The 15,616-nt window shown below is 45.5% G+C and overlaps 1 protein-coding gene across 1 annotated transcript in view; it reads right to left on the bottom strand.

The window, feature by feature from the left end:
- LOC310683567 (uncharacterized protein) overlaps nt 1-15,616 on the bottom strand; it is a gene marked incomplete at its 3' end in the record, with an annotated part of 28,770 nt that overhangs the window by 1,365 nt on the left and 11,789 nt on the right. Inside the window, exons 4-7 of the mRNA XM_083453500.1 lie at nt 11,995-12,077; nt 11,562-11,688; nt 9,475-10,645; nt 3,722-4,034 (exon numbers count right to left, since the gene is read on the bottom strand). Coding sequence (XP_083309626.1) covers nt 3,722-4,034; nt 9,475-10,645; nt 11,562-11,688; nt 11,995-12,077 — 1,694 coding nt within the window. The remainder of the gene's footprint in view (nt 1-3,721; nt 4,035-9,474; nt 10,646-11,561; nt 11,689-11,994; nt 12,078-15,616) is intronic.

Raw genomic sequence — 15,616 nt, 5'->3', positions numbered from 1 at the left:
TAAGATTGTAGTCCCATCTGCCTCTGCTCCAACGTCAGTCGGAGCCAGGGCACACAATATCAGTTTCGGGCATCTAAAACTATGAAAATGGGCTTACAGATCTTGAGTTTCTGACACTGCTCAGCCGCATACTCAATCAAATGTGGATGCCAAACAAATGAACTTTGTGGTTAACCCTGAAGCCTGTCTCTTTCTCTAGAATGCGTCTGATGGGCGTTTGTCCTGCCTCGCTTGGTTCTCTCGGCCTGATGCGTTTTTAGGCTTGGCTGGTCCTGGAGTATTGCAGTTGCTCTGGCCATTTCTCCGGCTCATCCTTGAAACAGCCTGGAGAGATCTCCTGTAAGTCCCACTTCCTCTGGCAGTAGTAATGACCACACAGGGTCACTGTTTATTTTCCTATTGAGGTCTATTCCAGTATTGGCCACACGAGGGCACTGTTTATTTTCCTTGTTGTTGTTGTTGTTCTTTAGTCGTTCAGTCGTGTCCGCCCCCTGGACCAGAGCACGCCACGCACTCCTGTCTTCCACTGCCTCCCGCAGTTTGGTCAGACTCATGTTTGTAGCTTCAAGAACACTGTCTAACCATCTTGTCCTCTGTCGTCCCCTTCTCCTTGTGCCCTCCATCTTTCCCAGCATCAGGGTCTTTTCCAGGGAGTCTTCTCTTCTCATGAGGTGGCCAAAGTCTTGGAGCCTCAGCTTCAGGATCTGTCCTTCCAGTGAGCACTCAGGGCTGATTTCCTTAAGAATGGAGAGGTTTGATCTTCTGGCAGTCCATGGGACTCTCAAGAGTCTCCTCCAGCACCATAATTCAAAAGCGTCAATTCTTCGGCGATCAGCCTTCTTTATGATCCAGCTCTCACTTCCATACATCACTACTGGGAAAACCATAGCTTTTACTATACGGACCTTTGTTGGCAAGGTGATGTCTCTACTTTTTAAAATGCTGTCTAGGTTTGTCATTGCTTTCCTCCCAAGAAGCAGGCATCTCTTAATTTCGTGGCTGCTGTCACCATCTGCAGTGATCATGGAGCCCAAGAAAGTAATATCTCTCACTGCCTCCATTTCCTCCCCTTCTATTTGCCAGGAGGTGATGGGACCAGTGGCCATGATCTTGGTTTTTTTGGTGTTGAGCTTCAGACCATATTTTGCTCTCTCCTCTTTCACCCTCATTAAAAGGTTGTTTAATTCCTCCTCACTTTCTGCCATCAATGTTGTGGCATCTGCATATCTGAGGTTGTTGATATTTCTTCCGGCGATCTTAATTCTGGCCTGGGATTCATCCAGCCCAGCCTTTCGCATGATGAATTCTGCATATAAGTTAAATAGCAGGGAGACAATATACAGCCTTGCAATACTCCTTTCCCAATTTTGAACCAATCAGTTGTTCCATATCCAGTTCTAACTGTAGCTTATTGTCCCACATAGAGATTTCTCAGGAGACAGATGAGGTGATCAGTAGACACAGTAGAAATACATAATAATAGGTACCGCTCCGGCGGGAAGGTAAACGGCGTTTCCGTGCGCTGCTCTGGTTCGCCAGAAGCAGCTTAGTCATGCTGGCCACATGACCTGGAAGCTGTATGCTGGCTCCCTTGGCCAATAAAGCGAGATGAGCGCCGCAACCCCAGAGTCGGTCACGACTGGACCTAATGGTCAGGGGTCCCTTTACCTTTAAGTTTGTTCTTTGTATGAGCTTTCGTGTGCATGCACGCTTCTTCAGATACACTGAAACACAAGTCACCAGACCTTTATAGTGAGAGGGTGGGGAGGGGTATTACTCAGAAGGGTGGTGGGAATGGGTGATTGGCTGATAGGTGTGGTAAACCTGTTGACCACTGTTAATGACTGCAATTGGTCTTACAGGAAAACGTAAGGGATGAGATGGCCAAAATAGCCATTTTTTAAATACTTCTTGACCCAATTTGTCTGTTAGTAAGAAAGAATCACAAGCCCAGAAAAATGAAATTTGGCTTTGAGAGTCCATTGCTACAGAGGTTGAAATTGGGGCATAGTCCAAGACTGAGATGATTCCTATATTTGTTTTTGTCACTTTACACCAGAGATCTCTGGATATGAAGATATAGTCCATATGGGGCATAGATCCATACCTATAGAAGTAAAATGTAAATTCTGTCAGTGGGGTGGCAAAGCCACCACGGGTCGCATAAATAAACACGCAAAAGTTTAATGAAGGCTTCAGGAATCTGGAAGAGGAGCCTTTACTATCAAGAACAGGATTTAAATATTCATTCAGCTTTCCTCCTATGATGGTTTGACCTTCTTTAAATCCTCATAAAGTAGAAAGAAAACTGTCAAAGAAACTGAAACGGCCCATAAAGGGAGCATAAAAGCAGCATATAATTATGTTTTAATATGCGGTATCTGCCTTTTGGGCCCTCTATGGAGTCCTGAATAGTGAATGGGTATTTTTTTTGTAATGAGTATAGCCATGCCCCTTGCTGTGGAAGATCCCAGGGCATAATGTTTTGGCTTTTTTCTCACGGTGTGTCATTTGTATCAAAATTATATCTGGATGCCTAAAAGCCATGGTTGTAATGTGGAGAGGCTGCTGCAGAAGTCTGCCTTTTCTTTTTCTTTGGGTGGACCATGAGGAGGAGGAGGCCTAAGTTCTACCCCTTGCAGCCAGTTTGGGGATTGCAATTTTAAGTACATGGAGAACATTTTCCTCCTGCTGTGGAAAATATTGGGAGGCAGTAATGTATTTGCCATTGATTTGTACCAACAACTTAAATGGGAACCCCCATTGGGAGGAAGTCCCTGCAGCCTTCAGCACAGTGGTATAACATCTGAATCATTTCTCAATAGTTGCATAGGGCACTAAATCAAAGTTTTAGTTTGGTAGCCTTCAAAGCAAACGACATTTCTTGGGACGTGTGTGTTTTTAGCTCAAAGCACACCCACTCTGTGTGCCCTTTCAATGTCATGGAGAGTGATGGGGGTGGGTTCTATCTTCAAACTGTCAAACCAACTTAAAATAAATGCAATAATATCTCCCCCCCCTCTTTCTCCAGAATCCCAGATAGTTTATTTTTTCACCTTTTATTTTTATCCAGTTGAGCTGCAAATTTTAAATCAAAACTTTCATTTGCAATTTTAAGATGCTTGCAGTTGTTTCGATGCTTAAGGTGCTGTTAAGTGTGTTTGCTGTTTCCATTACATTAACTATTTGATTAGATAACATCTCACTCTTGCTTTCAAGTGGATGCAAAGCAGCTGCCCAGTCTGTTCCAGAAAGCCCTTCTTATGTATGAATAAACTCATCTGAGTATTTTTAACTGTCTAAGCTGTTTGGAGTTTTTGCGCCTTTTTGCTGGGAGGCCACAGGCACCATAGTTTCCTCACAAGCTCCCTCCAAGAATGCCAAGTAATCAGAAGCTACAGCTTCCTACCAGACAAGCCTACACAAACACTTCTTATACTTTTCCTCCACTGTGAGTTCTTTGATGGTAAGTAAGGCTGGCCCTCTGACTGAAGCTCTTTCCACACTCTTGGCACTGAAACGGTTTCTCCCCACTGTGAATTCTTTGGTGGGTTGTGAGGTTGGCCCTCTCACGGAAGCTCTTTCCGCACTCTTGGCACTGAAATGGTTTCTCTCCACTATGAATTCTTTGATGGATGGTGAGACATCTGCTTTGACTGAAGCTCTTTCCACATTCCAAACACTGATAGGGTTTCTCCCCTGTATGAATTCTTTGATGGACTGTGAGATTGAAGTTCTGACTGAAGCTCTTTCCACACTCCAAGCAATGATAAGGTTTCTCCCTTGTATGAAGTTTTTGATGGACCATGAGACTGCCCCTCCTACTAAAACTCTTTCCACATTCTGAGCACAGATGAGGTTTCTCCCCTGTATGAATTTTTGTATGAGAAGTGAGGTGGTCACTTTTATTGAAGCCCTTTCCACATTCCAAGCACTTATAAGGTTTTCCCCCTGAATGAATTCTTTTATGGGAAGTGAGATAGCGGCTGTGACTGAAATTTTTTCCACATTCTAAGCACTGATATGGTTTTCCCCTGGTATGAATAGTTTGATGGGAAGTGAAACTTATTTTCCAAGTGAAGCTCTTTCCACATTCCAAGCACTGATATGGTTTTTCTCCTGTATGAATTCTTTGATGCGAAGTGAGATTAGCTCTCTGACTGAAGAGCTTTCCACATTCCAGACACTGATAGGGTTTTTCCCCTGTATGAATTCTTTGATGGGAAGTGAGACTGATGCTGTGACTGAAGCTCTTTCCACATTCCAGACACTGATAGGGTTTTTCCCCTGTATGAATTCTTTGATGGGAAGTGAGACTGGTGCTGTGACTGAAGCTCTTTCCACATTCCAAGCACTGATAGGGCTTTCCCTGTTAGGGTGTGAAACCTAAGACGCTGGCAAATTAGCAATGTCATGTGACTTTAAGTAGTCAAGCTCGTTAAGTTGTTAAGTTGCTCAGTATATAAAGAGTGTTTGTTTTCTCTGCCTGTTGGGGGCGTGCTGGACGTGAAGCAAAATGTGTGAAAGCTCCGGAGGTGTTTCTGTTATCTTTCTGCAATAAACCTGTCTTTGGAAAGACAGGCTTCCCTGTGTCGTTTTTTGCTGCTGAGACTTTGGAGCTTGTACTGCAACAAGAATCTCTGCACTGGACTTAATTAATACTCTGCAAAGAAAGCTGTTGCTGGTGGCGCAGCGGAAGCGCTTACTGGACCAGTACACAGACTCTCTTAGGTTATGGCTCCATCCACGTTTCTACAGCTGTATTGTGTGCAGAGAAAGTGAAAGCAGCTTTCGGATGAGAGAAGACCGGCTTGGTCGTAAATCCAGCTCTTAAAGGAACTGAGAGGCTGGAGGCGTCTGAAAAGTGAGTAAAACAAATCCCAAGGGGAAAGAGAAGCAAGGGCACACAGAGGGAGTAGCAGCAGACCCCAAGAATGGCAGTGGAAAATTTCCAGGTTCCCTTTACAAAGTTGAACTCTGCTAATTACGTGCAGTGGTCTAAGAGGGCTCAAGTCTGGTTGGAAGCCAAAGAAGTGTGGGCTGACTATGTCCAGAGGCGAAAGCCATTTGTGGCTGTTGCAGCAGATGCCACAGCAGAGCAACAGGCTGCTGCACATGCTCAGAACAGGGAACATGATAAAATGGACACTAAAGCTAGATGCATGTTGATGGTATCGATAGACGATTCCCAATTACCTCATGTGGAAAATTTAAGGTCTGCATTTGAAATTTGGGAAGCTCTTAGGCGAATTCACCATAGAGCCACGCCCGGAGAGAAGGTGAACATTATACGTGCTTTGTATGAGTTGAAACTGAAGCCAGGGGATAGTGTGGTTGAACACACGTCACAGATGACTGAGTATTTCAACCAACTGTCATCTCTAGGTGTGAATTTTCCTGAAAATATTAAAGTTTATACTCTGCTTAGCAGCCTGCATGCAGGGTTTGAAAACTTAGTACTAACTTTACAAGTTTTGCCAGAGGACCAGCTGAATATGAATTATGTGACTGGTAGATTGTGTGAGCAAGAATATCAACATCATCGAAAACGTATTGATAATTCAAATACCCCAAGGGTTGGATGTTCAGATAATACCCAGTGTGATGGAACTAGCAGGCAGAGCTGTAAGGAAGCCTCACAAGTGTCTGCTATGGCCAGCAAGTCATGTTTTCGATGTGGCAGCAGGTTTCATTTGATAGCAAAGTGTCCAGAAAAGCAACAGGAATTTCAACAGTCCAAGGCCAGTTTCCAGAGCTACAGGGGAAGACGACGTGATAACTACAAGAATCAACAATCCAAAGGGGGAGCAGGTGCTGATAAGGGACTATCTGCAATGGCAGCACAACAGAGTCCTAAAAGGAGCCAACAAACCTTGAAGTGGATAATTGACAGTGGAGCAAGTCACAGTTTAGTTCCAGCGACATCTAGTGGCAGCTTGATGAACTGCAAGACATTGCCAGTTGCAAAAACCGTGACTATAGCAGACAATAGTAAACGAGAAATGAACCTTAAAGGCACAATTTATGTTAACTGTTTGCAAACTAACCTTCCTGTTTTTGTTCTTCCAGGAATGAAGAATGGACTTTTGAGTGTGTCATGCCTGGTAAAAAGTGGTTTTAAGGTTGAGTTTGAAAATGATGTGTGCACCATTTCGAAACAGGGGAAGGAGCTAGTTAAAATTCCCTGTGAGGATGGGCTTTTTGTTTTGGATGAAGAGCAGTTAGCAGCAGGTAGATGTTCAACAGGTGAAGCGCAAGCTAAGTGTGTAAATAAGGCTCCTCATACAGGTTGTGTACATCTACTACACAGAAGGTTAGCTCATATATGCTTTAAGTATGTAAGCAAGATGCCAGATTTAGCTGAGGAGTGTAACATTAAACCCTGTCCAAATTTTCTGGATTGTTGTGCTTGTAAACATGCTAAGGTTAAGACATGTAACTATCCTAGATCTGATAGAGTAAGCAAGAAACCCTTTGAACTTGTGCACACAGACGTGTGTGGCCCTATGCCAGTCAAATCGCTTGGAGGTGCGAGATTTATGCAAATTTTGGTGGATGATTTTTCAAGAGCTAGTTGGGTTTTCTTTCTGAAAGAAAAATCACAAGCAGCTTCCATCCTGGTGGATTGGATTGAAGAAGTCGAATGTAAATTTGACACCAGGGTACGTAAAATACAATCAGATCGTGGTGGGGAATATGTGAACCACACGCTGGAGACGTGGTTAAAAAGGAAAGGTATAGTTCATAGACTTACCAATCCCTATTCACCACAGGAGAATGCAGTTGCCGAAAGAAAATTTCGAACATTACAGGAAGCCATTGCTGCTTTGCTGTTTGATTCTGGACTTCCACAGCGGTTTTGGGCTGAGGCTGCACTGTATGCGAATTATACTTTTAACAGAGTGTACAATAGTACAGTAGGCAACACTCCTTACTTCATGCTATTTGGGAAAAAACCAAAAATTGATCATCTAAGAGTTTTTGGATGTCGTGCTTATGTGCTGGTACCTAGGGCACAACGTAGGAAAGGCGATCCTAGGTCTAAAGAAATGTTTTTCTGTGGTTATCAAGCAAACACAAAAGGCTGGAGATTTGTGAATGTAGAAGGCAATCAAACAAAAATCACAATCAGCAGAAGTGCGGAATTTTGTGAACAGGATGGTTGGAATAAAATTCATGGAAATCCTGACATACTATTTGATGTGGTGAACAGTAACAATGAAACTCAGGCCCCAGAGCAGGTATTAGTTCCAGAACAGGCTGAGGAATTTGAGTCTGAGGACGAGGGTGAGAAATCGCCTAGTTCACCCAAGTCTGTAAAGTCAGAATCTTCTAGCTCTAAAAGTTCACCTGTACAGCAAGAGAGACGTGTAAAGTCAGAATCAGAAAGTTCTTCAACTACTAGTGACAAACAGGTGACGACTAGTGATTCTGAGTTAGAGGGGGAAACTGAAGGAACATCGCAGGAACTGCCAAGGCGTTCCAAGCGTGCCAACAAAGGTAAACCTCCTGAAAGGTACCAAGCTATTAGTGTTTGGGCTGGTTTGGCAAATTGCGAACCTGAAAGTTTTGAGGAGGTTGAGCAATTACCCCAGGAGGAGGCCAGTAGGTGGCGTGAGGCCATGCAAAAGGAGTTGAATTCTATGAAAGAACTGGGTGTGTTTTCCATCACCAAACTGCCAGAAGGTACCAAGGCAGTAAGTTGTAGGTGGGTGTACAGGTTAAAGACAACAGCGATGGGGAAACCAGAGTACAAAGCAAGACTTGTAGCTCGAGGTTTTACACAAAGAAAGGGGTTACATTATTCCGAAGTCTATGCACCCACTTCGAGGAGTGAAACTCTACGGGCACTATTAGCAGTTGCTGCTCAGAAAGGGTTTAAAGTGAATCAGTTTGATGTCTCTACAGCTTATCTTCATTCAGACTTGGCTGAAGAGCTCTATATGGAGCTACCGCCAGGGTTGAAAGTTGGTAAATCAAATCAGGTATGGAAACTACATAAATCTATTTATGGACTCAAGCAATCTGCTCATAATTGGAATGAGTGTTTGAATGACGTTTTAGTAGGCATTGGTTTTAGCAGGAGCAAGGCTGACAATTGCTTATATTTCAGAGGTTCAGGAGATGCTCAAGAATCTTTGCTTGTTTATGTAGATGACCTGATTTATACTTCAAAGACACAAGAACAAGTAAAAAAACTAGCCAAAGAGTTAAATAAACACTTCAAAGTTAAGAATCTTGGTGATGTGAAGGTCTATCTTGGTGTTCAGATAGATAGGACCAAAAATGGCAGTTTTCTACTGAATCAAAAAGGCAAGATACTGCAAATGTTGAAAAAGTTTGGCATGACGGATTGTGCAGGTGTTAGAACACCAATGGAAATGGGTTTTGTAAAAGACAATGAGTTCAAGGATAGTGCTGAATTTAAGCGTGCTGAAATCTTTCAGTCAGCACTGGGAAGCTTACTTCATCTTTCGCAATGGAGTAGACCAGATATTGCTTACGCTGTTAACTTACTCAGCAGAGAAGCTTCAAAACCTAGTGTAAATGCATGGAAAGGAATTCAAAGAGTGTTAAGATATTTACAATACACCAAAGATTTTTGCCTTGCATTATCTTCGGAAGGACAAGCACAGATTACTTGTTGGGCAGATAGTGATTGGGGAAATTTAAAAGATAGAAAATCAGTGTCTGGCTGTGTAATAAAATTTGGTAACTCTCTGATTGGGTGGAGATCCAAGAAACAGAACCTGATTGCTTTGTCGTCAACAGAAGCTGAGTTCTGTGCCTTATCTGAGTTATGTAGAGATCTAGAATTTTACAAATGCTTGGCACAAGAGATGTATGAAAAGGCCATCACTCCAATCACTGTATGGGGTGATAATCAACCGTGTCTTAAGTTAGCACAAAATGGGCAGTTTAAAGGACGTACAAAACATTTGGATATCCGCTTTCAAAATGTTTGTCAAACGGTAAAAGCAGGAATTGTTAAATTAAATTACTGTCCCAGTCATGAAAATCAAGCTGATGGTTTTACAAAACCGCTTGGGTTTCAGCGGCATGAAAACTTTTGTGAAGAAATGGGTCTGAAGTAATTTTTTGGTTTTGTATTGCCAGCGAGAGGGGGTGTTAGGGTGTGAAACCTAAGACGCTGGCAAATTAGCAATGTCATGTGACTTTAAGTAGTCAAGCTCGTTAAGTTGTTAAGTTGCTCAGTATATAAAGAGTGTTTGTTTTCTCTGCCTGTTGGGGGCGTGCTGGACGTGAAGCAAAATGTGTGAAAGCTCCGGAGGTGTTTCTGTTATCTTTCTGCAATAAACCTGTCTTTGGAAAGACAGGCTTCCCTGTGTCGTTTTTTGCTGCTGAGACTTTGGAGCTTGTACTGCAACAAGAATCTCTGCACTGGACTTAATTAATACTCTGCAAAGAAAGCTGTTGCTGGTGGCGCAGCGGAAGCGCTTACTGGACCAGTACACAGACTCTCTTATTCCCCTCATATGAATTCTTTGATGGAAAGTGAAACTTTTTTTCCAGGTGAAGCTCTTTCCACATTCCAAGCATTTATAGGGTTTCTCCCCTGTATGAAGTGTTTGATGGGCAGTGAGACTTTCTTTCCAGGTGAAGCTCATTCCACATTCCAAACAACAATATGGTTTCTCCCCTGTATGAATTCTTTGATGGGAAGTGAGATGGTTGCTGTTACTGAAGCTCTTTCCACATTCAAAGCACTGATACGGTTTCTCCCCTGTATGAATTCTTTGATGGGAAGTGAAACTCTCTTTTCGACTGAAGCACTTTCCACATTCCACACACTTATATTGTTTTTCCCTCATATGAATTTTGTGATGGGAATTGAGATAGGCCCTGTGACCGAAGCTCTTTCCACACTGCAAGCACTGATAGGGTTTCTCCCCTGTATGAATTCTTTGATGGGCAGTGAGACTTTCTTTCCAGGTGAAGGTCTTTCCACACTGCAAGCACTGATAGGGTTTCTCCCCTGTATGAATTCTTTGATGGGAAGAGAGATGGTTGCTGTGACTAAAGCTGTTTCCACACTCTTGGCATTGATACGGTTTCCCCCCTGTATGAATTCTTTGATGGAATGTAAAACTTTTTTTCCAGGTGAAGCTCTTTCCACATTCCAAGCACTGATAGGGTTTCTTCCCTGTATGAATTCTTTGATGGGCAGTGAGACTTTCTTTCCAGGTGAAGCTCATTCTGCACTCCAAGCACTGATAGGGTTTCTCCCCTGTATGAATTCTTTGATGGGAAGTGAGATGGCTGCTGTGTCTGAAGCTCTTTCCACATTCAAAGCACTGATAGGGTTTTTCCCCTGTATGAATTCTTTGATGGGAAGTGAAACTCTCCATTCGACTGAAGCTCTTTCCACATTCCACACACTTATATGGTTTCTCCCCTGTATGAATTTTTTGATGGGAAGTGAGATGGGCCCTGTGACTGAAGCTCTTTTCACATTCCAAGCACTGATAGCGCTTCTTCTCAAGGGGATTTCTTTGATGGGAAGAGGAATGGGAGCTCTGACTAAAGCTCTCTCCACAGTCTGAATCCTGATATGGCTGCTCCACTGTGTGGAATTCTTTGTGGTCTCCCTTGTTTTTCATTTCCAATTCATCACCAGCTGAAACTAAGAGGCAAATGGATTAGAACCTCGGGAAGAAGTGCAGCCCCAGATTATGGAGTGATGCTAGTTAATGCTTATCACAGGGAAAGAACTCAAGGGAATTAGATGTTATAATATTCCTTTTGTTCTGTAAAAATGTCTAGCTTCATATACAAATCAAGTTGAATTTTCTCTCAATTAAATTTTTACAAGATAACTGTACAGCTTAACTTGGTGTGTGCTTTTATTATTATTTAAATGGTGGCCTATGCAGGAAAGTTCCTGGTTCAAAATTAAGATATATTCAAAATGCTAAGTTGTTGATATGCAATAATAAATCTAAACAAATTTTAAGAGCTGGTGAAATATTTGGGAACGCTAACACTGGCCTTGTGGTAGGCGATGTAAGAGTAGGGGAATGAAAATGGCAAACGTGAACTTCTGTGTGCTGAAAAACACTTTTTGTATGTTCAACAAATGTGTGTAGCAGCTGCCAAATTTAAACTGCTTCAGTGGCTAAAAATATATAATTATGATGTGCATCACCTTAAAGCAATTTAGAAAAGAGCCTGGCTCTTTTCTGGGATGGAGTTGTTTGGTCCAGTTGTGGAATCTGTGCTATCTCCAATGTCAGTCGACTCTTTGGTCAACCAAAGAGAGACAGAAGCAAGACTGAAGCTTCTTCAACATCTCAAATCACTCTGAAGCCTACATTTAAGAAGGCCTGGGCAGTTCAGACATCCTGGTCAGGGTTTTAAAAGGCAGAATATTCACAGGGAAAACAATCAATAGCCATCCATCCAAGGTTTGCTGTGGGAGTGTTAACATCCCAGGTGCTGTGGGTGGCGCTGTTGAGCCCCATCGAAATATCAGAGGTTCGTCACATAGAGAGATGTCTTGAGTTACAAAACAGATAGGATGAGCCAATAGGGAGCCTTACCGAGAGAGTTCAAGATCCCACGATTCTCCTCCATGACTTCCTTATGGAGAGCTCTCTGGTCAGGATCCAGCAACACCCACTCCTCGTCTGTGAAATGGACAGCTACATCTTCAAAGCACACTGGACCCTAACAGAACAGGAAAAAGGCTGTCCTCTTAGAGAACATTCACTTGGCTCTGTTGTTTTCTACAGCGGCCAGACCCCTCTCTGCCTTCCTCATCCCTCTCTCCTGCTGCAGCTTCTGCCTCGGAGTCTGGGCTGCTCTCTGCCACAGACTCCCTCTGCTCCCTGAGCCCTCTTCCCTCTCCAGCTTCAGACCCCTCCTCCTCCTCCTCCCAGTCGGCTCCCTCTTCTCTGGCTCCTCCCACCATTCCTCTGCATCCAGCCAGTCTGCATCCAAGCAGTCCTTCCCCACAAGGCTCCTTCCCCCTACCTGATCTGGGTCCACAGCCGCTGCCTCCCCTCCACCACCATGAAAAGATGAAGGAGCAGGTCTTGGTGGCATCATTCCGCCACCTGGGAGAGACAAAGGTAAGTAGAAACTGTGAGCGCCTGCTTCTCTCAGAGGTGAAACAGTGCATCTCTAAGTACAGATGGGGCTTCGTCAAAGACTCCCCTGCTAGCTTCCGGTTCCACTCTGCCTTAATGGGGCAGCGGGAGATCATTGGCAAAGGAAAAACAAGGATGATTGAGGGCAATTCTCCTTGCAGGTTCCCCCAGGGACAGGGCAAACGGGCTTCACTCCCAGTTCGTCTCAGTACCTGGCTCTCGCTCCGGCATGGGTTGTGGGAGGCAGGGAGGCGCTGAGTGCGAAAGCCCTTCGCCTGCTGAAAACCCTCCTTCGTAGCCATTAAGGAGCAGAGGTTTTCCTGTCAATTGGAGCTCAATTTGGACTAATGTACAGATGTTGGTGGAAGGGATGAGATCATAAACTGTGGGACTGAAACAGCTGCAAGGTCTTTAAGGGTTGAATTTGAGAGAAGACTTCATTTGGTGCAAAAGATGGGGGGGGACGGAAGCCTACGGATTCTTTATATAAAGTTTTCTTCTCTACATTTATGATTTGGCAACCCACCATTGAATGCTAGTTCAAATTATATATGTACAGGTGAGCAGGGATGAAACTGGATTGCAGATATGGAATATAACATCAAATGGAACTTTGTGTGCAATAATAGGAATTTTACAAAATGTTCTATTTTATAAAATGTTTACGATGGAAAATTAGAGCTGACTCTTCCCTAACCTTTATTATTTATGGACTGGACTGAATAATGCTAAAAGGACTTGGAATTTAATTTAATTGGATAACTGTGCTGTCAGGGGTTCAGGAGCAGAGTCACTGGAGAGGGAAGAAACAGAGAGCGAGGGGGAGGAGTCGGAAGGAAATGTCAGCGGCGACAGTAGTCCAAGATCTCTGAGTCTCTCCAGTGACTCGGAGGATTCACAGAAAGGGGCCCCCATGGTCAGGGCAAGGGGAGTGCCCAGGGGGACACCTCGGGAAGAAGGGGACTCAGAGAGTAGCAGCTGGAAATCCGGACCAGCGTCCCCCCCAGAGTGCAGTAGGGGGGAGGAGTCCAAGGCATCGGGATCAGGGAGCGCGCAGGCAGAGGGAGAACGTGAGGCAGGAGTGGCCACACCCTCGTCAGGGAGCGAGGAAACGGTCATCCGGAAAGTAAAACGCGCGCGCGCGCCAAGTTCAAATGTACAGGAGGGCGGCAAGGTGGGCAGCCCGGGTAAGGAGCCAGGTCCTAAAGCCCGCCGAAGAGAGGGGGAGGAGTCAGAGGGGTCTAGCTCCGCATCGGAAGAGTCCAGGAGGAATGAGACCCCGGGGGGTAGTAAGACCCAGAGGAAGAGAGAGAGAAGGAAGAGGTGGAGTAAGATTAGAGTCTTGAACTGGTGCACGGGGGGTGGAGATCCAGACAGAGCTTCGCCGGTCTAGAGTCCAGACGTAGGGCTGGGACGCTGAGACTTGTAAATGGAGACTATTCTTCAATAAAGACTTTGATACTGTACTATCGGCTAGCGTTGGTCCTTGGTGAGCTGGGACCCGGAGCCAGCCCTGACAGTAAGCTCTGTCTCAAATTTTAAAGTTTTGGCACCAAGAACCTCGCCACGTGAGTCGGCGCAGCGAGGACAGAGGAGGGGTGCTTACAGAGCTCACAAAACTCAGGCAATATGACGACGGAAGAGAAGATAAAAGCCCTGCAAGAAGCGGTGACACAACTCAGCACTGAGGTAATTGCATCCAGGAAGAGAGAGGAGGAGATGGTTACCTCCTGCCGGGATCTCCAGGCCAGGTTGGACGTGCTTTCCAAAGAGGGGCAAACGGGAGCCAAGGCAGAAGGCATAGGTTTGGGGAGAAGGGGAGGAAGCCTTGTATCGCATTTCGACGGGAGTTTGCAGCAGTACCCCAACTTCAGAGCAGACCTGCTGTTTGCGCTGGATTTACTTGACAAAGACTTTAGAGATGAGAGAGAGAGAGTGGGGTTTATCTTGTCTCATTTGCATGGGGAAGCCAAAACGTGGCTGCGGAATCTATGGAGGGACAATGATCCAGCGCTCCAAGATGCGAAGGCTTTTATTAAAGCAATGGACTCATGCTTTTTATCAAAGGTAGACGTCGATATTGCCAGAAGGGACATACATGGACTTAAACAAGGCAAAGCCAGCGTGCGGCAGTACCATACTCGATTTTTCGGACTGGTTCATGCCCTGGGGTGGGAAAAAGATTCTGCGCCAGTCAGAGACCTCTTTTGGGAGGGGTTGAATGCAGAAGTAAAAGCGGAGATTGGAAGAGGGGAGAGACCAAGGAGCACCCAGCAGGTAGTCCAGAGGGCTCTGGAGATCGGGGTGCATCTGGAAGAACGTCCTTGCAACAGGGAGGAAGGGCGTTGGGGAAGGGCACCAGCCAGAGCACCTCCCTTCTTTCCCAGAGAAGCAGCGCGTGCGCACTCCACACCCTCACAGGGAGGGGGAGAAGAGCCGATGGAGATAGGAGGTGCCAGGGCTCAGTCAGCTAACAGAGCCCTAACACCGGGAGCAGCCAAAACGAAGCCTCCTAGAGGGAACAGGAAGTGCTACATCTGCGACAGTGCTCAACACATGGCGAAAGAGTGTCCCCAGAGGCTCCACAAGCACACTGCAGCCTCCGCAACAGTCGCTGAAGCAGCTCAATTGAAAACGCAGCAACAGTTAAACGACAGAGTCTGGCTGGAGGAAGAGGCACTGGGGTCCAGTCAGACAAGTCAATGAAACAATCCCCAGCACTTTTGCAACCCACAGACCCCCTCCCACCCAAACCAGTGGTGCAGCTTACAGTGTCTCTCCAACTGCCCAATGGACGCACTCTGGAGGTGCCGATCACCATTGACTCCGGCAGCAACGCTGACTTTATGGGACTGGAATTCATTCAGCAGCACAATATACCACTGCTACCAGCCACGCTGCCCCTGAACGTTGTCACGGTGGATGGCAGAGACTTGTTAGGGGGGCAGGTGGTGCAACAAACGCAACCAATGGTGATGCGGATTGGAAATCACCGAGAAGTCATCAGCTTTAATGTCACACACCTGTCGGACACGCCGGTAGTCCTCGGCATGAGTTGGCTGCACAGGCACAGCCCAGCATTGGCGTGGTACCAACGCCAACTGACCTTCGGCTCCTCCTATTGCGCGGAACATTGCATCCTTCCTAGCCCGGAAGAAGGAGGGGACGACCCGCAGCTACAATTAGGCACGCTGCAAGCAGTGCCTCGCAAGTATGCAGCGTTTTTGGAGGTTTTCTGCGAGAAGGAAGCGGACAAGCTGCCCCCTCACAGGCCCTATGACTGCAAGATTGACCTCCTGCCAGGAGCGACGCTGCCAGCCGGGAAACTGTATTCCATGTCTGAGGATGAGCTGCAGGAGCTCAAGGAGTTCATAGACCTCAACTTGAAGCGCGGTTTCATCCGGGAGTCGAAGGCAGCGGGGGGCAGTCCTGTATTCTTTGTGAAGAAGAGGGACACGCCCCAAAAAAGACTTGTGGTAGACTTCAGAATTTTAAATTCCAGAACC

This window comes from Podarcis tiliguerta (assembly GCF_965153285.1).
Source record: "Podarcis tiliguerta genome assembly, chromosome: 8".
NCBI lineage: Eukaryota > Metazoa > Chordata > Lepidosauria > Squamata > Lacertidae > Podarcis > Podarcis tiliguerta.
The sequence above is the reverse complement of the archived record's forward strand: the minus strand, read 5'-3'. Positions and strand labels throughout refer to the sequence as shown.